At 38.9% G+C, this 27,811-nt stretch overlaps 1 protein-coding gene across 1 annotated transcript in view; it reads left to right on the top strand.

Moving 5' to 3' along the window:
• Positions 1-27,811, top strand: part of brip1 (BRCA1 interacting helicase 1) — a gene marked incomplete at both ends in the record, with an annotated part of 57,514 nt that overhangs the window by 17,006 nt on the left and 12,697 nt on the right. Inside the window, 9 exons of the mRNA XM_083886875.1 lie at positions 10,060-10,219; positions 10,447-10,568; positions 17,314-17,426; positions 17,730-17,812; positions 17,946-18,251; positions 19,273-19,995; positions 24,143-24,364; positions 24,503-24,625; positions 26,872-27,014. Of these exons, the coding sequence (XP_083743001.1) occupies positions 10,060-10,219; positions 10,447-10,568; positions 17,314-17,426; positions 17,730-17,812; positions 17,946-18,251; positions 19,273-19,995; positions 24,143-24,364; positions 24,503-24,625; positions 26,872-27,014 (1,995 nt within the window). The remainder of the gene's footprint in view (positions 1-10,059; positions 10,220-10,446; positions 10,569-17,313; positions 17,427-17,729; positions 17,813-17,945; positions 18,252-19,272; positions 19,996-24,142; positions 24,365-24,502; positions 24,626-26,871; positions 27,015-27,811) is intronic.

The following is a 27,811-nucleotide window of genomic DNA, read 5'->3' on the forward strand; positions in this document are numbered from 1 at the left end:
ATTTTGTTTTTCACTTTATATTGTTTACATAACTGCTATCAATGATGCAAAAATAGTTTCTTATCAAAATGCAACGTAAGGGATTTTTATGTCTGTTTCTGAGCCATTTTAAGAGTTAAAGAAAATTCTTGCAATAATTGCATTAATATTTTTAATACATTTAATTAATTTCTGCAGGATAATAGTCTCGTATTGATTTTTTGCCTTCTGATGGGTAAATGATTGGGTATTGGGTCAAACTCAGTGTTTGTTGTATCACATTGTTGCTTCTGTCACTCATTCTAGATGCTCTTTTATTGTCTGAATGCAGTGATGTGACTGTTTTTAAACATCTTTAAGCACTTTGTACAATAAACCAGCTTCAACATGACTGAGAAAGCTGTCAGAGGTCAAGACATGGTATCACTGAGTGATATTGCAATGATGGTAACTTGGTTTTTTGCCCATATAGATATAGACTGCTTGTATAGATAATCCTCTATAAAAAAATACTCTCAGAGCAGAATATTGACTGCATTGCTGCAATACACTGATAATAATTTTCAGTGTATTTTGCTTTTACATTAATTTTCACTTTTTACCACTAGGAGGAGTTATAGACCACAAAGAGGAGTCATGTATACAGCTGCTGATGTTTAAATGTATTAGTATTAACCCTAGATCAAAAAAGTTAGAGTTTTCAAAACCTGTATTCCAATAGATCCCATTGCTAACACGGCACAGTATGTTAGAATAGATCACCACTAATCAATAGAGACACTTGTCAGGTTCTTGGTAAATGTCGTCATCCACACAGAACTGTATCCTCTTTCAGTTAATGAGGGCGCTTCTGAGAGCACACTCGTAGACACTTTGTCCCCCTGTGTTTGTTATGCATTTTTTGTCCATGAATAATTAATGTTCACTACAGCTCACTTGTCACATTAGCTTACAAAAGGGCAAGTGGATTTCATTTGTCGTTGTGTTTGTCCCCATTGCAAGTTACATGTGACTTGGGTCAGCATTTTTCGTCAGTTAACATACTGTGTGTGTATAACAGACAGTACATGTTTACAGCCAGTATGATTACACATTATAATGAAGTGGTATCTATGACACACATTTCTCTTGCAACCCCTAAAAAAAAGTGTTTTACTTTTATCACTGCAGGCAATGTACTTATGAAGAGAGTTTCAGACATAAGATTTTTAAAATTGTAATATTTGTAAATGTAAAATTTTCCAGTATATAAAGGAAAATTAACTATTTATGAGTCAAATGTTGTCTTTTTGCCCTGCTATGTCAGGGCTCTGTACAGCAACACTTTTAAACATAAACAAAAATCATCACTTACATACACAAACATGTTAAAATGTTGTGCCATAAACCCATTTCACTGTATTATTTAAAATAATCAATTTAACCACTTACAGCAGTGAAAGCATTGTCTGCTAGCATATTATCATTGTGTTTCCACAATGCACTGCACAGCACCAAAGTCCATAGAAAAAAATCTGTAACCTGCCGTACTTTTAAACTACCACGGATTGTTTTGGGTGAGCCTTTTGTGAACTGGCAGACATGTTTGCAGCGATCATAACCTCTGTGTCTCAGGTTGATTCTTGGTGCAAGGGGCGAGTACAGAGCAAAAAATAGATATTGATACAGATTTTCTCTTGGCCCATATATTTGGCCGATTCTTTGTGATAAATTTTAACTGTTTAATGATAATGAATAAAAAAATGTAATTTAAACTTTTCGACGATTATTCGGTTGACCTCTAACCTGACCTTTCACCTTAAGTATAAAGCATTTTGAATTCTTATTTCCTACTCTCTCATCCTGGCTCAAATAAATCACATCATGTAAGCTAGATAGTTTTGCTGTGATGAGTGGGTCTGTGCCATGTGAAGTGGAAACATTTCTTTCTATCTGTGCACCTCTACAGTTGTGTTTTTGCCCTTGGCAGTTTTAGTTTTTGCCCTTGGCATATTGGCATAGCCAGTATTTGATGTGCATTTCAGCATGACACGTGCAGAGTCGTGGATTTGAATCCTCTATACTCCTCCACTGCTTACTATCAGGTTGCTTCCTCAAACAGCTGATGATACTGCCATCCAAACTGTGAAGGAAAGCTTAGACTCTGGGCCTCGATGTTTTCTCATTTTACCTTCCCTTTTGTCATCCTCTGATGCCAGCCGAGGAGCGACTATGAGCAATGGGATGTTGTCTCACTATTGACAATCATGTAGGAGTCCTCTGTCTCTCTCTGTGCTGATGCATTAATATTTAATCTGCAGTCAACTCTTAAAGATGAGGAGATGAGGGGGGAAATGAAAGGCTGGGGTATTAATTGGAGCCCATGGAGGCCTCACTGGTGCCGCTGAGTCCCGTCTGCTCTGTAATCTGTGTGTTTGTGTGCATGTGTGTGTGTATGTTTGTGTCGGCTACACAAAGAGGGGAGGTCATCCCTGAACACCCCTCTCACTGTATGAAGGTGATGGCTTTCAGCCTCTCATACACTGCTTTTTTTTGTAATGGACATAAAGAGCTGTTGTTGTCCTCTCATACACATACACTGAGCTTAAACTGTCTTTTTATGCCACACAAAATTCACAAAAGTAAAAATGTAAATTAGACTTTTGTCACTGTATTTATTAAGGTTGCAATTAACCCAATTTTTAATTGACTACTTAATAAATCACAAACATTTCTGATAATTTAGAAACATTTTGTTTAATTACTCTAAATTCAGTTTCTTATATATCTCCGCTTCCTTTTTTCTTTGGTTTGTGGACAAAATGCATTTGAGGACATCTAGATTTTGAGGTTTTTGAAAGAACAATTGAGGTTTTTCACCATTTTCTGAGATTTCTAGACCAAACCACTAATATAGTCATCAAGAAAATAATTAAGCCAAGTTTTTATAGCTGACTTTGTCTTTTCAAAGCAAAGGCATTTGTGCACCGCAGTCAAATGAACTATGTTACTTGCTCTGCTTCTATTTAAGATGCATGGACAAACAAAGTTTTCCTGTAATCATGGTCTTACACACACATACAACTTTCCTGCACCAGTGCTATGGTTTTGTAGCACTTTAACCTCAACATCCCTTCAGTTAATGCCCTTTAAAATCACAGTGGGTTCTACCATCTGGTCCTAGTCGCCAAAGGAATGGACCAATGCTCCACAGGAGAGAGGGGGACTGATGGTTTATTAAAAAAAACAAAACAGGGTTTTATTGAAGTGGCAGCAAAAGATGGCAGAGACTACATAATGCTTTTAATGGAGATTTTGATAAGGGCCATTAGGTGACGTCGCCTCGCTGTCTGTGTGAAGACGCACCCACTGCTGGCGCCTGAGCTCTTCAGAGCATGTGTCAAATCAAAGTCAAAGCAGCACATGCACCATACTCAGCAGCTCGGGGCCATTTGAGCAGCGGTGGTACAGCTCCAGAAGCACTGTTATCTCAGAGTGAGACTGTGTCTCTGTCTGTGGCATAGAACTCCTGATCTCTTTTGTTTTATAAGAGTTTTTACAGTGGAAACTTGAGGGTTACTGCTGTCTGACTAAGCTGGAGCTTGTTGGAATGTTAGATGGAGCGCAAGGAAAACCACCTAAAGTCAAATGGAGCTTTTAACAACGTGAAACAACTATTTCTTGTCTTTGAAACAGAACACAAGGTATTGTGTAAGAACAAGTATCAGGCTGAAAATAATTCAGTAACAATAATGTTTTTAATAGAAGCATAACAAAAGTCCATTATATATGGCCCTATGATATACTCTTTTTATATAAAGAATGAGAAAAATAAGTAATACTAATCAATTAATCATTGAATTGTTACAGCGCTAAATATTGTTCTTCTCTGCCTCAGAGCTCTGCTATCTGAAAACCACTGCACACATCATTGAGCAACATAATTCATGTGGTGACATGTGGTCACTGCCAACATACAGTACATTATGCTGACAGTTACGTTTTGCCAAATAAGATACACAAGTGATGTTCACAAATGATTGTGCTGTATTTTTTTGTACAATATTTTAATAATTAATTAGCACAATTAGAAATTGTCATGTAGATTTTTATGTGGATGTTTCTGTATTCAGTCTTGGGCAGCAGGCCATGTTTTAGCAGTGTTCCATTGTTATTTGAAGAGTGGCAGGTCAGAGGTGGCAGGTGGCTTCTTGCCACCAGTGGTGGCGTGATGGTTGCTGTGATATTTTGTGACTGAATAATTTACATTGCAACAACACGTCTCCGCTCGCCACTGTGAAATGTGGCTCCTAGCTGCATGTTTCATTAATGCCGTGGCCTCCAAACCCTTCCATAATTCAGCAGGCACCAGAGCTGCAATGTGTCGCCACACAGCTCACTGACACCAGGGACACGGGGAAGAGGATAGAGAAAGAGGCCGGATGCCGAAGAGGTGAAAGATGGGGAGATAGTAGGTGTGGGGGGAAGAGGAGAAGTGTAAAAGTGCGAGAAAGACCACAGTTCACTGCTTCTATCTGGTTCACCACCCTGTCCCAATTGGCAGAGAAATCTGGCCCACTTTACCGTTTCACCAGTAGAGGCTGGGCATTGCACCTTCCATGCCCAGAAAGGACAATCAATTATTCATACTTTGCTTTGCCCTCTTATGTGCCAAATACTGTACATTCCCATTTATGCTGCGTTGTAAAGTGTGGGCAATCAATAAAAACACTTTTATTTAACACCTTTTCAATTACACCTATGATGCATAGCTGTAATTGATTTTGGTGGTGGTGGTTGTATGGTATTAAGAATATTATTTTTAAATGCAAAAAAAAAAAAATACAAGTAAGCTGGAGACACAGTATCATGAATCTTTCTTTAAATCTGTTATTCAAACCTCCTAAAAGTTAATGTGTCATGATATGCAAAGAAACCTACAGATATTTCTGATGCTGATGATTTCACTTCATCAGTAACCACGTGGAATGTAGAAACTCCATCAGCACAGATGGCTCGCTGCTGCTCCAGTAACCAAGACAGCAGCTCTTTCACGGGACAACAACTGTCATGAGCTTGTGTTGCTGAGGGTTCAGCATTCCCTGGTTTCTCTTCAGAGCATCTGGGCTTTTGGTGCTTCTGTGGAGGAAGATCAAACTTGGATGATGTTTCAGAGCACACTGTGACAAGAGCTTCATTGTCTTATGACTCTGTAAGCACTGATGAATATTAGACTAGTGATAATCTGTCAAAATAACTTTACTTAGACATCCAGACTGTCACCATGTCGGCACTTGCAAAAAACTAAGAAAACTATTTTATTAACTGTTGACAGTAAGGTATGCAATTTTTTGTTCATAATACCAAAATAACCAGTCCCTGCCACTCAATTTTTTGGCACTCTTCCCTTGGGGTACCAGAATAAAAGGGTATGGTAAGGTGGTTGTCATCCATTCATCCATTGTGTCAAATTTGATGACATCATTCATTGTTTTTGCACCGGTGACGTCACACTATATGTATGTCGGTCGTGTAGGCTCTAGCAGGCACATTGCTGTCATATACAGTGGTATGCAAAAGTTTGGGCACCTCTGTAAATGTTCATGGATTTCCTTTATAAATCATTGGTCGTTTGGATAAGAAATTTCAGTTAAATATATCATATTGGAAAAAAACAGTGATATTTGTGCATCCTCCTTTTGCAGAAATAACAGCCTCTAAACGCTTCCTATAGCTTCCAATTAGAGTCTGGATTCTGGCAGAAGGTATTTTGGACCATTCTTCTTTATAAAACATCTCCAGTTAAGTCAGGTTTGATGGTTTCCGAGCATGGACAGCTTTAAATCACACCACAACTTTTCAATAATATTCAGGTCTGGGGACTGAGATGGTCATTCCAGAATGTTGTATTTGTTCCTCTGCATGAATGCCTTAGTAGATTTTGAGCAGTGTTTAGGGTCGTTGTCTTTTTGAAGATCCAGCCCCGGCACAACTTCAGCTTTGTCACTGATTCCTGGACATTGTTCTCCAGAATCTGCTGATATTGAGTGGAATCCATGCGACCTTCAACTTTAACAAGATTCCCAGTCCCTGCACTGGCCACACAGCCCCACAGCATGATGGAACCACCACCAAATTTTACTGTAGGTAGCAAGTGTTTTTCTTGGAATGCTGTGTTCTTTTTCTGCCATGCATAACGCCCCTTGTTTTGCCCAAATAACTCTATTTTAGTTTCATCAGTCCACAGCACCTTATTCCAAATGTGCTTTAGCATACCTCAAGCGACTCAGTTTGTGACGGGTGCAGAGAAAAGGCTTTTTCTGCATAACTCTTCCATACAGCATCTCCTTGTAAAGTGCACTAAATAGTTGAACGATGCACATTGACACCATCTGCAGCAAGATGATGTTGTAGGCCTTTGGAGCTGGTCTGTGGGTTGACTGTGACTGTCTGCCACTTCGCGCCTTAACTAGAACTGTGCCTGTGGTCTTCCAATTCCTCACAATGTTCCTCACAGTTGAAACGGAGAGCTTTAATCTCTGAGATAGCTTTCTGTATCCTTCCCCTAAACCATGATGTTGAACAATCATTGTTTTCAGGTCAGTTGAGAGTTGTTTTAAGGCTCCCGTGTTGCCACTCTTCAGAGAAGATGCAATGAGGAGAAACCCTTAGAATTGGCCTCCTTAAATACCCTTTCACATGATGGGAATCACCTGTGAATGTAGGTCAAAAGGTCACTGAGTGGAGCCAACAATAGAACTTTTCGCAGACTTCCGGTTTTCGGGAAACTGTTGCCCTCGCCAGCATTCTTGCGTGTTTTACGGACAATTCCAGGAATTTAGCGCATTGTGACGTCCCAATGAGCGCGGAAGTCAACAATGCATGTTTTGTCTCCTGTACTTAGACTGAGGAGGACCACAAAAACATGAGTGACTCATCATTTTTCACACTTCACACACTGATAGGAACTCCAGAGTCCCAAATATAAGTATTAAATTATTAAAAAGTTGATTGAAACTGAACAGTACCATGATGGAAACAGCTTTGGTGCTTATGTTTACACTGATTAAGTTTTAACATAAGCACCATAAGATTAAGTAAATATAAGCACCAAAGCTGTTTGTAGTCGGCGTAAATGCCCTTAATTTCATAATGCTGACTGCACTCTTACAGAAATTTATTTACTTTTCCTCTTCATACATGGTGGCTGAGAACATGTGGAAAAAATGACAATAACAGAATAGAAAATTGTTTTCTCCAGTCTTGAGTTCAAGACTTTTTACATGTTATGTGAAAATATAGCTTGATGATGCACCAGAGCCATAGTTGGCGTAACTCCTCCTCAAAAGCTGTAATGATTACATGCTGTTGCCTTTGTTTTGCTCATGTCGAGGATAAAGTCGTAGAAAATGCATGAATGAATGTATAACTACTCCATAGTTAGCACTACATTATTACACAAGCACACCATAGTAGTAGTAATGCTTTGTGCCAGTGATAAAAAAAAAAAAAAGCATAATGGGTGCAGCACTGCTGAATGAGATTCCACTGCTCGCTCGCTCCTTGTGGAATCATCTCTTTTCCATGTGCAGCCTGGCAGATAATGGCTGTTTTGTTTCTTGGCAGATCTGCAGTAAGTGCATAACATTAGTTATTCATCTCCTGCTCGAGATTGCACTGGAAAGCAATTGCAGGACAAACAGTTTGCTGAATTTGAAGATGCACGTAAATGGGGAGTCCTTGCATATTTAGTGAATGTGTTATGTTTTATTAATTCAAGTGTCTTGCCCTCTCTTGCTTTGGGAGGCACTGACCAGATTAAAACTTTCCCATGCCTCATGTCACTACAATCATATATATATAAAAAAATATACAGGCATGTAATAAATTATCAGACTTTGTAGTTTTTCCCCTGTACTGAACATGACCTGTGAAAACATTTTTAAACGCTTTAAAGGAACATGAATTTGAACAGTATAGGTGTGGTGTTGTTGAAAACTCCCGACTTCCTGCCAACTTGTGGCTCCATCAACTCCGGGCTCACACTTTACAGTTCGACACTATTAGCTCATTCAAAAGTTTGATGTCGACTACAAGAAGAACTTCTACCTGACCCTTCTTACACGTTTCCATGTCAGTGAAGCTGCTCTTTGATTCTGAGGCCATGCTTATTCATGGATATAATCTGCACAGCACAGACATGAGTGGGGCCATGTTTGAATGAGGGCTTTTAGATCAATGTGCTTCCCTTGAGAGCTGCTGACTTTTTGTACTAACAATAGCACAGCCGCAGTGATTTTATTACAGACAAGGTTTAAACACATCAGCTCTGTAAGTGCAAGTAAGGAAAAGGCATCATGCTGTGTGAGGACACAGCAGCAGACATTTACTGAACACCTTGTCTTCTTGGTGATGTTTTCGCCGGAGTTTGTCTGTCTGTCTGTTTGTTAGTGACCAACCTAACTTGAAAAGTCAAGGACAGTTTTGAATGAAATTTTTAGGAAATGTCCACAATGGGACCAGAAACAACTGCTTAAATTTTGGGCATGATCTGTTCATGCATGCATGCCGGCAGGGTGTATTTTATAGTCACTGAGCTGCCTTGGTGGAGGTCTGCGCTCTCCGAGTGCTTTTCTAGTTCAAACTCTTTTGTTTCAGACTGAGAAAGTGTGATAATGTCTTACTGTAACTTACTTGACAGTATTATGTAAACGCATATTAAGTATTATGTAACAAAAGCCTGGAACTTTTTGGGCTGATGCGATATAGTTTTTTGGAGTGTGGAAAAAAATAACAGTTTTAATGTTTGACGTATGTTTGAGGAAGAGGATGATGATGATGCCCATAGGAAACCTTATTTTTGCAATAAACAGTACCCTATAATAATAATGATAATAATAATGATAATAAAGTATTGTGTTTATAAGTGCCTTTATATAACTCAAGGACACTTTACAGAGACACACAATTATAAAAAACAGACACCATGATGACATAGTAATCAGAAAATTTAGTAAAATTACAGAGGGTAGGCTTATTTGAACAGGTGGGCTTTGATGTATTTTCCACATTATCTCTGATAAACTCATGATTTCTTTTTGTAATCGTAAGAAGCACAATAAAGCAGTTTTTCAAATCAGTAATTTCTGCTCCTTATCACGATAAACTTTAGAATTAAAGATTACATTTTCGCTAGATGTGAATTTAAATAAACCAGTTAATTGTGATTTTTAATAAACACTTGTTGAACAAAAAACTGAGATAAAAACATTTAACATTAAGTATGAGATGTGTATCCCAGTGCCTAAACTTTATATCCATAAATAAATAACAAGCATTTGTTGTATTGATACTGAAGAAAGTCATATGGTGATTTAATATTATTGAACTTTTTTGTGCTGTTGCTTCTATAGAGCTGTGTATTTGAAAGTATATAAAGATTGGTGGCATCACTGTTCCCCAAACTAAAATATAGCTTCCTGCTGTTTGGCTGTCGTTTATTCCCATGGTTCACGTTTCTGGCAGGTCGAGTTTTATCTCTACCAAGTGATGTTTTTTTAGTGTTTGTTTATCTTACTGACTTGCAGAAGGATTATTCAAAAAAACATCCTAATGGATTTTCAATTGGAAATTTGCGATAGGGTGGGGCAGGACCCAAGACGGAACCCATTACATCCTGTCACAGATCCAGGAGACATTAACACTGCATAGGGACACACGTTGGCTCTTTAAAGACTTCTACTCCAGAGTGAAAGTTGAAGAAAGCTCTTAATTGTGGTTTTATTAAATAGTGAAACATTTCTCAATCGAGGTAAAACATTTTAGCAATTATATGTGGTAAATCTTAATGTGTGTGGATAATACAACATTGCACAAATAACTTGTTTGACTAGTGAAATAGAAATGTAGTGTTCATTTTAATGAGATACCTTCGTTAAGAAAATGACTGTGTGAGAGCACTCTGAAGTAGCAAACTCATCTAAGGATATTGCACGGTTGACTAACAATTCTGTTTATTGTATCTATTTTAACTTTTCCAAAGTTTCAGAAGCTATGCAAACATCTGTATTTACATCCTGATAACTCTTGTGGTTTGATCAGATGTTGGACAAGCTCCGGGACCGATGGACCAACACTGGTCTGTGGGAGAAGCTAGAACAGCAGAAAACCGTGATCACTGAACCCCGCGGTGGTGGCAAGGGGGATTTTGACGAACTGCTTTACACATACTACGATGCCATCAAATACTGTGGTGAAAGAGGTAAGGCTGGTTAACATCATCACTGATTTTAAACCAGTTGCTTTGGTCTAAAAAGTTGTGCTCCTATATATTCATATAATGCTCTAGTACAGGTCTTAGCCATAGGAAATTGTTGTGAATCAGTACTTTGAACTTATTTTGTATGTATTTGGACAACAGCATCAAAGTTGCCAGAGTTCTACTGCACACTGCTCGTCACTGACTGTGTTTTCACTTCTGTGTTGTAGATGGTGCTTTGCTGATCGCTGTATGTAGAGGTAAAGTGAGTGAAGGGCTGGACTTTACAGATGACAATGCAAGGGCTGTGGTCACCATTGGAATTCCCTTCCCAAATATCAAAGACCTCCAGGTAAGTTACAAATGAAGTGCTAAGAACACAACTGGCAAAGACTGAGGTTCACAACTTGTCTTAAAATAAACGTAAAATAATATCTGTTTAGTGACAGATGTAGGTAGGTTTTCTGCTTGGTGAGTAAAATATGAGAAGACTCCATGCCATACTGTAGTGTTTACCAAAAATAGTCATGTAATAAAACACTATCTTGAGAGTTTGCCACATTTTGATTTACAGCTACCCTGCTTCAGTACACACAAGGTCAAGTGATTTATGTGTGTTTTGGAGCCATTTCATTCCATCACGTGAAAATCGTCCAGTTCCGGTTACTAGCCGATCAATCGGTGAATCCCTAGTTATAATGTTATTGATGTTTCTCTGAAATTTCAAATTGTTTATGAAGCAGGTTTGATAACCACTGGTTTGTTGGCATAAAGACTTAAAGGTAGGGTTGGAGATCCTGGAAAAACTGTTAGAGCAGGCTACATTTTGAATTAAAAAGTCCAAGCCCCTTCCTTCAGACTTCCCTCCGAATCTCCACCTGCAGAGTACAGGAATGCGCAATGAAAACAGATTCACGAGCACTGATGCTGATGCTAAGTTTTGGATAATTGTTCAAATGACAATGTGGTGATTGAAAACAACAAATAATCTAAAAAGATAACAAAGACATACAGTTAACCTACCAGTCCAGTAGAAACAGAGCCACCATGGCATGACTTTGCAGCCCTTTCTGGGCTGTCAGTTGTCACCACCGTTCAAACGCTGCACCGATGTTCTCTCTGGTCTTGGATGGCTTTGCATCAGCCTTTTTCTTGGCAGTAGCTTCTCCAAAAAATGTCTTTCATTTGCAACCAACACCTGTTGTTGGCACCTTTTCTGTCATAACGGTACTGCAACTGTCTTGTTGGATTTAGCAATTGTTTTCTGCACATGCATCACTAGTGCACGAAGAGGGCTACACACATATGGGGAGGGGGGGCAGATGACAGCTTGATTGATGCACCACGATCCAATTATTTCTTTCAGGCTGTTCAATATGATTGGATGGTGTTTTTGCATTATTTAATTGGTTAAAATTGGGGTGCAATACAGTATCAGAAGGATGGGGAAAATGGAGAACTGTCATTTGTCCAAGATTAATAAAAACTGTTTTCAGCAACGTTTTTGACCAAGAGCCAATATTCCCAAAATCCCAAAGCGATGCTGTGTCTGCTCCATCCTCAGCAGATAAAGTTGACCTTTAAGTTTGAGTCTCCCTCAACGTCTCCCTCAACGCCTCCCACCTCCCTTCCCCTGTCCTCTTCCACAGTGTCCTGTCAGAGCATAATGAAGCTTTCACTAACCTGTTCTGTCAGTGTTGGTGTAGCGAAAGCTGTCAGTTTCACATCTGTCAGCTCTCAGGGCATCACTGCTGCTTTTTTTAAAATCTGATTTATTTTTAACATTTATTTTTATTTCTTTTAGTGAGTGCCGCTGTTTAGGTACAGGTAGATGGTCTAAATCATGCTGCAGAAGGCCAAGTGAGAGAGTTGTTATACCATGTATGGTTTGACTGGTTTGCTAGATATTTAAAAATAATGTTGTCTGATAAGTAATAGCTGCAATAATTTAATCTACTATGTAAAACAAAAACTCTTCCCTAATTCCTAGAGATAGGAGTGGCTTGATACCACTTTTTCATCCCAAATGGTATCATAATCATCAGTATCTACTGGTACTGATATTGTATTGTCTTTTTTACCTATTTTAAACAATAAAGCTGTTAATTGAACACCGTGTTGTTAATGTGATGCATTTACCATCCAACTATGAGTTATCATACTGTTGTTAGCAAAAATATGATTCTTAGATGTTTTTCTTTAAGCTTAAAGTCCACAGAGCTAACATGATTACTGAAGCAGACATGTGCAAACCTCACTCCTTTTCATTTTCAATCAAGTATTTACATTAGATTTTTTATTTATATATTTTTTATTTTTTTATTTTAGGATTCCAATGCAGCGATTTTGACCAGTATCAGACGATACAGAGTATTAAATTGACTCATCCCTATCTCATTATTAGTGACAAAACTCGGAAACGGTGAAAGCGGGTAGGTGTATACTGTATATGGTGTCTGTGTCTGTATGCGCTCCATCAGCGGGTATGTTTGGTTGACAATTAAATCTGGATTAGGTTTGATGAATAAACACTATCCTTTATACTTACTTACTCCTGAACATTGTTTTCTTAACATTTATTTCTTCATAATTCTTACTTTTCATCTTCCTCAGTTTTTTTTTTTTGTCTCTTTACTTCATTGCATCGACTGCTCCTCTTATCTTGTCTTTTACTAGTAGAGTGGCAGTGTTGACTCGAGAGGAGCCCTCTGGGGCTGTGAAGTCCTTTGAGCTATTACCCCATTACACCACTGAGAGAATGCGGTCACTGATACTAATCACTGTCAAAGCCATGCAGCCAGCTAGTCTTTGTAGCATTCTAAACTAGCACAGATGCTGCGGCAGCACCCACTTAACTCTTTTGTGCTTCTTCTGCCTCACCTGCTCAGTTGTGGAGCTGACAAGTTTACTCTGCATTGTGTGAACTCCTTTGACGTTTGTTTGAATGTAACAGACATTTGTTTATATGTAAACGTTACAAACTACAGCTGTAATGTTTGAAACGTCTTTGGTGAACACAGGCAGACGCCTCGTGTGGCATGCTCATGCGTTTTCCTCTCCCTGCACTTTTGCTGACATGTTGACATCCTCTTCAGAGCACACGTGGACCCAGACACTTTATCTCATTCTTCCTGCACCACACTCACCCTCACTGCATAGATAAGAGCTTCTCTAGATTTAAAGCACTCCAGCAATCTCACAGATACTGTACCTGCATGACCTGCATTCCCAGACAGACATAACTCTTAAACCCCACCGCCTAAGCACATGGCAGGCAACTTTACTGGCCTGTTGTGTTATTGTGACAAAGATCAAAGTTTGAATTTGAGAAGTCTCTGTAGTGAAAGCCCTACCAAATGTGGTATTGCATTTATGTTGAGTTTTCCAGTGGCTTGTTTTACAGTGAACAGTCATGCCCTGCTTGCGTGAGCCAACGATAAGTGGCCTTAACAAGCAATAAAAAGACACTTACAGCTGATAAGGCATCTCTCTTAGTTTAATGAAGGGTTCAGTCATGCTGCTGTCCACTGTTTAATAACATTTTAATTCTAGAGCCCGTGAGCATGATGTAGAGGGGTCTGTGGAGGAATGCTGAAGAGTTCACAGAAATCATCTGGCAGAGGGATGATGGATGCTCCAGGCAAACATAAAAGACTCTACATATGGCTTCATCATCAGACACTGAAGGAATGCTTTACAATACTGTAGATGTCCTCTGCCTGTGTCTTCCTTGTCATCACCACAGGCCAGCTTTATATCAACCTTGATTTTTGCTAATCCAGAATGTAGACATTCAAGACATGAATAAGCTACACAAAATTAGAAATTTAATTGGTTAATTTTCTCACACCCTCACTATCCACACTGAGTGTAATACGATTAGGTGAATAAGACATAAGGATAGTTTGATGAAAATACAGTTAAAGATATGAGGAAGGTCCGGTTTGTTTGTCCCAGCTTTGCACATTTTTACTATCACATCATCAATAACATGCATTCTCATTGGCGAAATGAGCACCAGTCTGAAGCAAACTTTGCTCTTGATATAATAAAAGTCGCAATTTTACTCTGCAAAATGTTCAGTGATGCCAGACAGAAGAAGTAATATTATTTTTAAGGCAGTTTATTACTCTAGCTGTACTCTGTTAAGTTTTTATTATTAGGGCTGAACAAATTGGAATTGCAGTTAAAATAAAACAATTAGCAAGGGCTTCATTACATGATCTATTCCAATGGAAAACATACAAATGTATGACATACAACTACATGTCCAGCATCTTTTAAATCAATAAAACCACTGACTATTAAAGGCTTAACTTCAGGTAAAAAACAACAACATTCAAAGTAGTAATTGGATATTTTCCCCAAATCATTTGGAGCTTTTCAAAAGTAACATGACTGTTGGTGCAGATTAGCTAGTTTATCTCTGAAACTACTGATCTCCTGGGATTTCCACACTCCAATAGTAAAACCAATAGTAACCAAATCTGCAGTAATGATGTGATGCAGTCATGTCACCGTAGTGGAGCAGTGTCTCAAGTTTCAAACAACTTGCGAAATCGATTAAAAAGGACCTGAGGCTATTTGAGAGCAAAAGGAGGAACTTGATGAACACAGTGTTCGTATTGTTTTCTTAGAAAATACACGTTGCATGTAATAAATGCAAATACTGTGTATTTGTATTGTGTACTGGTCTCATGATGCAGACAAAGGCCTGTGACCAGGTTCATAAGGCTTTTTTGGGGTTTCATGCTCCATTGTATAATGTGGAGCCTTTATACATACAGAGTCAAGCAGCCTGACTTTATAATTCAATAATATTTTAAATTGAGATGGCAAATATTGCATAGTAAGTTTCTGTGTGTTGCCATTTTGTGAGCTTACCCATTAGCTTGGGGAAAGTAGTATGATATTCTGATGTTCTTGCAAGTGTGTGTGACCCATAGGCGCACACACATGTACACTGTGTTCCAGACGAGCCACTCGGCTGTCACCTCAACCCCAGGAAGCAGATGAGGCGCTCAACAATCTCAGTGACAGACACAAGATGTCCTGGACTGCCAGAGGCATGCACACTGACACTGATGCACACACACACACACACCCACACACTCACTCACTCACACACTGTCTGTGTAAAATGTAGCTCAAGCAGGTGCACTCAGCTGCGAATCATGCCTTTTGGTGAAATATATGTTTTCTGGAATGAACAGGTAGCTGTAGAGGATGAGGCCAAAGCAAGCGACTGATCTCTTGACATTTTAACTAATCCTTTCTAGCTTGTAGCTTTCTGGCACATTTGCGGGACTTGCTAGCAGCCAGAATTGGCTTTTTCACATATGCAACCTGTCATGTTAGATTGGATGGTGACATGGCATAGAGCAAGAATGTGATGGTTCAAGCGCTGAAATGGACTGTGATTACATTTAGATGACACTGTCGACTCGGGGCTACTGGCCTTTTCTATTCAAGCTGTGGCTTTAGAAGTGTATTCTTTAACTGCTCTGGTGTCTCATACATAGGCAAACATGATGCCAGCTACATCAACAAGACCTTTTGTGACAGGGCTATAAGTTACCGCTTGCATTACTGTTGCATTCTTGCAGATCAAACATCTGATTTAAACAAATCTAGGCCTTCATTTTACAAACTGCAGAATTTCTCAAGTGTTCAGATGTTCCATGGTGGCAGGCGTTACTCAGTTGTTTGCCTGAATCTGAGGTGAGGTGTCATTGTCCGACTTTGGAGGCTTCCCAGCGATTCTGCTCGTTTGTTATTGCACAGCAGTCCAAACGGGCCACAGTGGCATTGCGTGATGCACGTGAGGTAACAGGCTGCACCTGTCATGGCCCGTGTTTGGTGGCTCAGGGCGAACACACGGTACCTGTCAAGAGTAGTTAGAGCCTGTTCAGCAGCCTGCCCTGCCTGGCATCCCGTCAGACGCCAGCTGAACTTTTCACTTGTCAATTCTGAAAGGTTAGTGCTAAAATCAGCAGTGACGGATGCAAATGGATGGATGCTTTCCTGGCATTTTTGTGGAGGGATGCTTCATGTCACATTGGGCACTTTGTCTGTCCCCTCCCATGTCCCATGTCTACTCTGTCTTAGCCATGGTTTAGCCAGCCTCTTTGTTCCCCTTTTAAGAAGAAATCTAACTTTGAGGAAAGGTGATACTTTACCACTTCAGGCATTGGGTATTATAGGGCATGTGGTGTGCCCTATATCTTTTACCCACTTGATGTGTCCAGACATCTTTGATATTAATTTAATTAATTATTGATGCATGAAAGATTATTTCCCTGATAATGACACACTAGTCTTTTCTTTTATTCAGAGCAAAGTTTATGTATTTTGGTCAGTAAGTATAATTTTAAAATGATATTTGATATGATTAAGAATGTTCTTTGTCATTTAGCCTTTATTTTGCCATATGCATGACTGATCAATACAATGCACTGCAGGATTATAGCTGACAACATCCAAGCTGCAATATGCAACATGAGATAATATTCTTTATCTTCATCAAGACAAACCCTATACCTGCAAACAGGCAACAAACAACTTTGTTCTTGGTGGTTTCAGGTTTAGGATTGCAGTAGGGAGACTGCAAAAAACACCATAGATGCGAGCTGAACCGTTCTCTCTTTGTTGTTTTCAATACAGAATAACACAGTTCCTCTGTGCTGTATATTCACTCATTTTTACTAGGGAAAGCATGACAAATAGGTGACCAATATGGCTGGTTTTTCCCATGATTGCACAGTGAAATCAGTTGTAACACCTTAAAGACACGTTTTAGCCAAAAGTGTCTTTCGTTCTGAAAGTGCAGACTGATCTATCTGCATCTATCAGGACAGTATTTGAAATGTGATACTGCCAACATTTGCCATTATTGTGCCTATAATACTCACAAAAAGTACACTAGTGTATTTAATATGGGGGTTGAGCCAAACCCAGCAGACATTCGGTGAGAGGCTGTATATACCCTGGACAGGTCTCCAGTCCCAATGTAATTTGACTTAACATAATTGCATTAATGTTCCTTAATGCATTTTTTTTTTCATTTTTTTTAAACATTCTTTGATATGTGGTTTCAGGTTGAACTGAAGATGAAGTACAATGACCAGCACTGCAAGTCCAGAGGTCTTCTCCCAGGCAATCGCTGGTATGAGATTCAGGCCTACAGAGCTCTGAACCAGGCACTGGGGAGGTAAATGAGTCCTCAATAAGCTTTATGCTCCTATAGCTAAATACTGCTATCAGCAGAGACAACATGCTTATCTAATGATAATGTGCTTTTGAGGCCTTTGTTCTTTAAGTGTAAGGTCTCTTGCAAAATAACCTTGCAAAATTGTATATAGTTGAGAAGATAATCTATCTGAACCATAAGTACAGAATAGACATTAAATAATGTTGTAGAAATGCAATATGGTTTGGCATGTCATTTATCAAATGTCTATTTCACATTTTGCTCTCCTTGTTTGTACTTACACTACCAACCATCACTTTACAGGTGTATCCGCCACAAGAATGACTGGGGCGCTCTTATTCTAGTGGATGACCGTTACAGGAACAATCCTAATAAATACATCACAGGTATTCATTCATGTGCTGTGGCTTCACTTGTAAAGTGCTCAGCCTCTCAACTTGAACACTAGATGGCACTAGTTGTCCATTATAAGACCACTGACAGTGTTTGTCTCTGATGTGAATGTATGTGTAATCTTAGGTCTCTCGAAATGGGTTCGCCAGCTTGTCCAGCATCATGATACCTTTGACAATGCGATGCAGTCGCTGGTAGCATTCTCTCAGGTACAGCAGCAGGTGGCAACACCCCATGTAGGCAGCCAGTCAGACTGCTCCACGACCTCATCTCAAAATGGTCAGCTCCCAGATTCTGGAGAGAAAGAGGGTCTGTCCCAGGCCTCAATTCCTCAGACACCAGAGTCGTGTGAACCCCAGCTGGACACAAGCCCCTCTACATCCCTTCCCTTTACTCCTGCACAGTTAAAAACTGAGCAAAAAGAAAAACCAGGTGAGATGCATTGAAGTACTACTATGAATCTGTTTTACAAAATAATTGCTCAAATTTGACTGACCTTTCATTTTCTCAACAACCGCTCCTCCAGTCAACTTCAAACTTGGCAGTTAAGTGGCCTGGGAAGTGTGGTGGGGGTAGTTGTGACACATTCTCATTTTTGCTTTTAAATAATCATTTGTTATCATAACAAGGAAATGCATCCAAACATTAAAAAGGGAAAAAAGAAAGCAAAATCTACATATAATAAGTAATGAAGATTGTTGTAAGTAATAGAATTAACAATGTTAATATACCCTTATACAGACATATTTATGGTTAATAAACTCTTTAAAATGTCTGATTAGATGAGTATTTTTTAAAAGATTTGAGCCAGTAGCACCACACTGTTCCCACTCTTTGGGGCCTTCTTTTTTATCATGAATTATGGCATTTAAAAGAACCGATCATAACCAACCGGCATTTAAAAGAATCGATGTCTTTAAAAAGACATTGATGTTATTGTGCTGAAGGACATGTGGGCATGACATCAGCACATGGAAATATGTTGAGATGACATGCTTGCACATTGTCTTGGTGAGCGCCCATTGTCTCTCTGGGTCATGGCAGGGTTGAACTGTTTGCTCATTTGAATTGTGTGGTGGATGAGGGTGGTAGAAGGGCAGTCACAGACGCCCCCTCTCCTCCTTCATAGTTGGGGGGTGGATATTGGGGGCGGGAGCCATGGGATCAGTTGAGTGGCTTGCCTCATTACTGTAAGATCTTTTGCATGCCTGAGTGGCGCTGGAGCGAGCTGATGAGCAGATGTTGGACTGTTGCTTTTAATTAAATCCCCTCGACCTTTGTTTGGGTTATATTGAGCGTAAGCGCGCATTTATGTCTTTCTACATAAAACAGCCTAGGTGACTGTGCAGTTGTCTCATGTCAGGTCATCCCAACATATTTGCTTCTGCAGCTTTGTCACAATTTTGAGTTCTTAAACTCAAAGAAACTAAACTGAATTCTGTTTCCATGACAGCAGAGTCCCTCTCACATCAGAAAAGCGCAGCTCAATCACTGTTCAGCATTTTCACCTCCAGCCCCATCAGCTGTTTCAAGAAAGCCATCTTCAAAGAGAAGTCAGCCAATAATCCCAGTCAGCACTTTGAGGCACCTAATCATTCTGAGCACCAGGAGGAACAGCAGATGAATTCTCCAAAGAAGGAGACAGAGGATCAGAAGATCACCTCTACACAGACGGAGACTGAGGTGTCTTGTCTTCAACATGAGGACATAGATGCCTCGAGTGAAGTCAAAGTGGAACCAGACAGTCTGGCTCTGGGGTTGTCTACAGCAACAGAACGTTACATCTGTAAAAGTGAAGCTCCCTCGGCAGACAATCCAGATGAGGATGAAATGGATGAGACCATTTTCTTTACTCCAGAACTTTTTGAAGGTGAAGGAGAGGAAGGAATGGAGATGGAGACAGAGTCACCTGTCGGGGTGGTTTCAGGGGCAGAGAGCCCTGCCCTGTTGACAGAAGAACCAAATCAGACCCAGGGGCAAGGGAAAGTCACTGTGCTTGATGGGCATGGTGCAATTTCAGTCAGTAAGGAGAGCACAGAGCTAACACAGGGACATGAAGAAGCAATCAGAGTACAAGGGCAAGGTGAGGATGCAGAGCAGGTGGATAACCAAAGCAGGCGGACACACAATAGACTCCACCGGCTGTCAAGGTCCAGACCCCCTCCCACCCCACAAGGTAACTAACTACCAGGATACAATAAATGCTATAAACTAAGCTGAATGTACACTTCCCAGCCAAAAAAAGAGTCACATTCCCCAATATTTTGTTGGACCGGCTTTAGCTTAATTATGGCACGCCAAGATCTTGCATTAATGATGGAGTTGGATGGCTGTTGAAGTCTTCTACAGTGTAGTACATCCCAGAGATTCTAAATGGGATTGTGGCCAACCCACCAAAGTCTGTGTGAGCATGACTCATGATCACTGTTTCACAATTTTAGCTTGAAGAACCTTGGAATATGCCAGAAATACCTGGTTATTCAGTAAATATCAGGTAGTGAGTTGATCTCTCGTTTTTTGGACACAAAAAGAACCAATGCCCGAGTTGGTATGTTTCCATGCAGAGTTTAGTTGAGCTATAACTCTGTTCTATTGGACTAATACAATTGGACCCTGTTATTCTAGGTTGTGATACCAGGTAATTTTTAGTTTAACTATTATGTCACAGGGTGAAACTACTATAACTGATGGTGAGCTGGTAGCATGTTGAGCGGCATTCTGAGTCTTCCTACCATCCATGAACTTTAAAATTCTCAGTTCTTAGAGCAGGCTGAGCATACATTTGGTTTCTTCTCCTCATCAGTTCAAAACTGTACTGCGCTGGGTGTTGCCATGTTTTTATGTTATTGTTGTCTTCTATGTGCCAGTGTATTCTTATATTTCTAGTTTAAAGCCTGGGTGGGAATTACGTTGCTTGTGAAGAGTGCCTGGTCCAGTTGAATGTTTGCATACAATAGTCATTTGACTCCCAACTGCATTATGTGGGTGTGTCAGTACTTTTTGATTTACTGAAAGTCAAGTTTTAGTTGGACAAAAATCATGATTTTCTCATTTAATGTCATATAAACGTACCGACTGCTCCCACAGACTTGTAAGTTAGGCACAAAATGAAATGTCAGAGTATGTGACTCTTTTTGGCTGGGCAGTGTTTGGGAATAAAGTGCATATACTTGGTTCATTGCACAGTATGATGGGATACATTTCCTCACCACAGCTGTATATATATATATATACACACATTGAAACTGAAAATGTAAAATGTTTTTTTTTTTGTTTTTTTTTTTACAATTTCTACATACTATTGCTGCCTATACTGTTTCTCAAAACACTGCATCACAGTTCATCTGTTTCATGTAACAGAGACCGTCTACTTGCCTCGGGCAACTCACCCACGCACTTCAAGGTTTCATCCAGCTCCCATGTCCAATCACCTACTTATGTTGTGTGACACAACATCATCTTTTGGCCATTAAAGCCTTCTCTCGGTTAACACTTAACCAACATTACTGATGCTGCAGCACTGATTGATTTTCGAATTTCATCAAATCATTAAAATACAAAACCACGTTCATCTGCAAACAGCATGTAATGACATCATTTAGTTCTGTTTTTAATGATGTGTACGTTATGGGCGAGGCACATTACATGCATGCATTGAACATGCCTGGTTGAATCTAAAACACAGACCTTTTTTCACATTTTATTCCAATTATGTAATTATGTGCTGTAAACATGAGTGGGATTAGCACGTGGAGCCACATTTGTTCAACCATCAATACAATCCTTCATGTTAATTCTGTCACAATAAAATTTAGTGTAAGCTGTTTTTTTTGTAATTGTATTTCTGTTTTAGGGAGGAATGTGTTCTAGAGACAGGAAATGGAAATACTACAGTAGTTTTAAGTACCTCAAAACGTCTTTGTTTGGCACTTTAGTAACCTAAATAATTTTACTTTCCAGCACAAAAAAGACAACACATCATTGACATATTCAAGTTGGAACAACTCATGATTATTTTCAGTATGGACACATCTATTGATTTTTGATTCAATTAATGAATGGTTGCTTGGTCCTGAAAATTCTAGCAAAAACAAACAGAACATATTAACATATAATAATAAACAATAAACTGAAATCGCAAAAATTGTCTATTATTTTTGTTTGTTTACTAATTGATTAATCACTGGTAATAATAACTGATTTCCTTATTGAAGTAATCTTAAATCCATTTGCAAGACAGACACAGGATAGAGTACAGAACAGATTTACAGTATGAAGCTTCACAATGACAATAGATTGAAAACATGTATTGTGATAACAATCTTGGAGGATATTAAGAAGTTTTCATCTGCCACTACATAAGCTTCCATCCTCCAGGATGGAGACCTGAAAAGAGGAGAGACCAACCAGCACAAAACACACAAAGTAGCACAGTGAAAGGAAAGAGACAAAGCAACATGAGATCCTCAACATCTGGACAGTTGTACTCATGGCCAGTGGAATATGTTTAAAAAAAAGAAATAAAAATGTTTCAAGTCAGTCATTTTATAAAATTGATATAATTAAATATCTGTTTTTGGAAAAAAAAAAAAAAATATATAATATACATAGCTTATAGCTTGGATACATGGATACATGTTCAAAAAAAATATTAAGATACAAATAAATGCCATAAAAACTCAAAGGCAATAGACTGGAAAAGAATGTGTATTGTCACATAAATATATTAAAGAGGTATTGTCTATTTAATTTACAATTATAATGTCATCTAATCACATTTTTATTTGCCTAGCCCAGTGACATTCACACCAGTCATTCACAGTAAGATTTCCACATTAGTAATATAAGATTTTATTTTACTCTACAATTCACTGAGATCTTTTTTCTTCTTCTCCATTTGGGTCGTAAATATGATTTTTATTTTTGAGCCTTAAATGCATGTGTAGTACACTACGTATGTGTAATCAGCAGCTCATGGGCATATTTGATTGTTTGAGTGTGAGGAGCTGAGGTGATTTAATCAAGCCAGTGGTAAATGCAGAATCATCAAACAGGGTAAGTTGAAGGGAGACAGAAATTAGATTTAACATGATTACACTGATGTGATTTGTCTCATTATGGCATAAAACTTCACCACTGTGTGATTTGTGTAGACGAACACAGTAGACAAGTGTTCCTTTAAAGCCTTTCTTTGCTCATCAGCTGCCCTCCCAAGACCCTTATATGTAATCGTGCATGACTACTCGTTAACATCATCAAAACGGAGCGTCGAGAGGCCAGTGAATGTGTGTTAAAAGCACTTAATAGGGAGCCCACGCTTCTGAAAGACCCAGTAATGGCTGTGAATGGCTGCATTTTCCCCATTAGACTAATTCTGCCTCCCCCCTCCCCCCAACCACAAATCATCAAAGCTACACCGAGAAAACATTGTTGATGGAAAGAAGGGCCAAAAACGTTGCATGGTAGAAATGCAACTGAAAAAGGGCTCCATCAATGTAAACTGAAATCTGACAGATTTGACATATGTGTTTGTCCATATTCAATTCTGGCTTTGGGAAGGGGCAGCACTCATATATCTACAAAGCTCTATAAATCTACATCAATTTTTACTAAATTTTACAAAATGTGTGCACACACTGTTGGTCAGCAGAAGCATACAAGTATTGGTTATCATTGGAGTTATCTTACTTTCAATAACAAAATCAAAAAAAAAAAAAATCTCGTACAGGGAAACAGTTGTACATGCAGTCTTTTATGCTACGCGATCTTCACAGATCTGTACAACTGATACATACATGGCAGTTTTTCTCTATCTGAGAAAATGTAGCAGTTTAAAATTAACAAAGGATACACACAATTGCTTATATTGTATAAACATTTACTGAACAACACTTATTGTCTATCTCTTCTATCAGATTTTGTGTCTCCACTGCCATGAACCTCAACAGTTTATAAAAAATAATAGGTAATCAAAATCTAAACTTTATCACAAAAGACATTTAGTTGCATTTTTAATGCAACTAAATGACTAATTTTTGTTATCTTGAAAACAAAAAATTATAAAATTACATACATAGGTAAAACTCAGCTTTCTAATGAATGAATGAATGAATGAATGAATTCATTCATTCATTATTAATAATAATAATAATAATAATAATAAAACATTGCCAAAAATGCACCAAAATAATTGGCACAACTGATTCATTGGTTTATGGCAGTTACTCTCATCTCTTTTCGTATAGCATCCTTGTTTATTGTGGCTCAGGACAACATGCTTGTGTTTCATTGCTAAAAATGCATCGTCATTTTAATTTTGACAGGTGGAGGCTTTGGAGTGGAGAGTGTAGATAGTGTGACCTTAGAGCAGACTGAACCCAGGAGCAGCCAGAGGAGGACAGACGAGGTCAGAGCAGATCACAAGTTAAAGAAAATTACCCTTAATGTGAGGAGCAGATCATCCAGAGTCAGAGCCAGAGGAGTAGACAGCAGCAGATCATACAGAAACCGACATAATGATTACCAGACATGTCATGTGTCAGAGGGTAAGGATGATGGTTACATTTCCTGCCATATCTTTAACTTTAGTATACACACCACAGTGACTGCTTCAGGAAAGTCCACTGTGGGTGTAAATGAAAGCATAGCTCTTATAAAAGTGTCCACCACTCATGTTATTCCAGCAGCAGCTCAGTCTGACATTGTGACTCCCAATCAAGGAGAATCATGTGATCAACAGAACACTGGAGGAGCAGGATGTAGTTTGTCAGTGGAAGGTCCAGGATGTCAGCAAACCAAACCTCAAGGTAAGTTCTGGACAAAGTCAGCACCATAATTAACAATAATATTGTTATATAATTATAAATTATATAATATATTATATTGCACATACTTAAATTTGTATTTTTTATAAGGAAGAAAAGTTAAAATAGCACTTTTAAAGTCAATGGTCTCTATTTATATTTAGTTAAAATATATTAGTTATTTCACTCACACATTCATGCATTCCATCTATGTGCAGTGCCTTTATTTCATACACGCTGCCAGCACAGCCGTCAAGAGCAATGAAGGGTTAAGTGCCTTGAATTCAGGCTACATAAAACAGTTTTCTACTTAAATCTGACTGTGGTTAGTTGAGTTTGCTTTGGTAAGGGCCTGTGCCTCAATAGCACTAACAGATTATCTGTAAAAGGTAAAGCATACAAGCTTTTACTTCATGAAAAGGGATCATGACGTAAGGTTAGTGAGTTATTGTCATGTCTTTATATTACAATGGAATACTAACTTTCTTTTTATAGTCATGGTGCTGTAGTTTTAGCTCTGATGTATTCTACTAACTTTGAATAAAACATTCTCACATCTCTCTCTGTTTTTCAATCAAGCTATAAAAGTACAGAGATCTTGCAAACAGAAACGCAGCAGATGTAGCAAGACGTCACCTAAAAGAAAGGTATGTGTCCCGTGTCACGGCTCAGCAGAAGCACTAACACAGGCTGTGCATGTGCAGCATGTTTGTTAAAAGCAACGCACCCGATAACTGATATGGTTTCACTGAGACAGATTAAAACTTAAGTTTTGTTTTAATTCCAAGATAGCTTGATGCCCTATTCATGTGAGCTCACGTTTCTGAACCAAAATATGTTCCAGATTTTAATGATTCTCGCAGTTTCAGCTGAAATGAGGAAATGGGGATGATGATGTGGTTGGAATTATTTGCCAAAACATAACATTCAAAATGTTTTTTTGTATGGAAGGTACAAGTGTAACATTTCCCAGTACCTGCAGATGAGTGCAAATACTGGGAAAAGCTTTTCTGGGAGACCAGAAGGAATACGTGAACAAAAAAAAAAGTTGTGTTTTTTGGCAATGCCGAGTTGCTCACTTGGTTGTGCTGGTCCCCTGTAGGGCATAGGGCTCATTGAATAATCTGGGTTAAATATGACCTGCAGTCCTGTGCTGTGTCTTCCCCGTCTCTCTCTGCATCCTGTTTAAGCTTCACTGTCCTAGCCATTCAAGGCAAAACTTTTTTTGTGTGTGAAATTTGTCTTAATTTCAGTGTGTATTTCAAGTAAACAGTAAAGAAAATGAGCTAAATCTATTATTTTTTCCAGATTGGGAAAGAACAGGAGCCATGCTCTCGTGGACTCTACTGCTCTATGTGTGAAATGGAACTACTTCCTGCAGCACATGGTAGTCTATTTATTTACCAGTTAAGAAATTATATTATGACACAAATGACTCATAAATGTGCTTGAATTTGGCACAATTTGACATCATTCCACTATGATTTGATTGTTCAGGTGCACTACGATGGGCTGTGTGTGAATTTGATCATCTAGCATCACTGAGAAAAGTAAGATGTAGTCCTGGAGTAGTCAGCGGTCGCTGCCAGTGTCCAACACTTCATCCATCAAAGCCAGAAAGCTCAGGCTCACTCCTGGTCGTGCAAAATCTCACATCCCTGAAGGCCCTAAGGACTGTTCTTCAATGCTACTGTGACAACAGGTCACCTGGTGGGTTGACAGCCATGGTGACCATTCACTCATTCTCATCCTTCTCTGCAGCTTTTCCCTTATGGGTCACAGGGGCAGCTGGAGTAAACCTCAGCTGATGAGTGAGAGGCAGGGTGCATTCTGGAACAGGACTATCACAGAGTCTGTTCAGACCTGGTAATAACAACTGTCCTGAAATATCACAACAGGGTGAACAGTGTTAAAGAGGACTGTGTACACCTTGTATTACGTGGATCAAATACCTGGGATGCATCACAATTGGTCACTTTATCTGAAGACGCATTCACAATGTATGTATGTCAGGTGTGAGCAGTAATATTTAGTGACATATTTTTGTTGTAACTCTTTTCCTATTTTCTAAACTTTAAACAATAGGCTCAGAAATCTAAGATGATGAACCAGAATTATGCACATTAAAAAGATTCAACACATTTCAGAGGAGACACGTTCTTTAACTTCTAGTCAACATTTTCTGTCATATTAGTTCCTTTAGTGTGAGTAAAGCTACATGCCTTTCCCACTCCTTCTCATTCATGCAGCATATAACGCCTTCTGGAATTCTGAGGACTGCTCTGTTACCACGTTTCTGCAGTGTAAAGCGTGTTTGTCTCAAGGCCCTGCTCTGTCTCCAGCTTTAATGGCAGCAGAGATCCAGTACCCTCAAGACAATGCTAAAGATCAGGTAAGACTCACACATGTGAATATACTGTATGCAAAAATATAGACCTATTTTTAAAAAAAAAAAATTTTTATGCAAAGCCATCTAGATCTTAAATCCTGCTTGTCCTGAGATTTATTTATTTATTTATTTATATCTTTTGAATTTGTTCATCATAATATTACGACAAGCAACCACCAGGGAACAGAAGGCAAACAACGTTATTAGTCATGAATGAAGTGTTGAGTTTGGAAGTAAATAATGGAAATGACATCCAAAACCCCCAAATGTTGTCTTGTGTTTGTGCATTGTGCAACAGCACCGACTAACTGCTGTTAGCATGTAGTTGACAAGTAACAGATTATCTTTTCTGCTGCTTCCTGTCATGTCTTTCTTTTCTACTCCTTGCTTTTTGGCTTTTGGCACCAGCTACGGTTTATCTACGTTTCTAACATCCAATGGTGCTGAATATGCATGAAGCTCCTTTGGTAGAATGAGCAGTGACGAGCAGCATAACATGAAAAGTCCTGATCACAAATAACAAGGCATAAATGCTCCATGTATTTTTAATTTCACAGGCCTTCACATAAGACCAGAGTATTTTCTATAAATAGTGAGACATGTTGCCACTCTTCTCGCTGTGTTTAAAATGTGACAGATGGAGCGCTGTGATGCAGTTCATGATCCACAGAGAAAAACATGAAGACGTCGGTCAGTCAGTTATAGTGACGTCCTGCAGCTTAATAAAACAGCAGCTCTGCTGTTTTCTTGCTGGTGTTGTTTTTGCGACTTGTACCATCAACGTGTACAGAGTGAACACC

The sequence above is a fragment of the Microchirus variegatus genome, assembly GCF_963457635.1.
Source record: "Microchirus variegatus genome assembly, chromosome: 3".
Lineage (NCBI taxonomy): Eukaryota > Metazoa > Chordata > Actinopteri > Pleuronectiformes > Soleidae > Microchirus > Microchirus variegatus.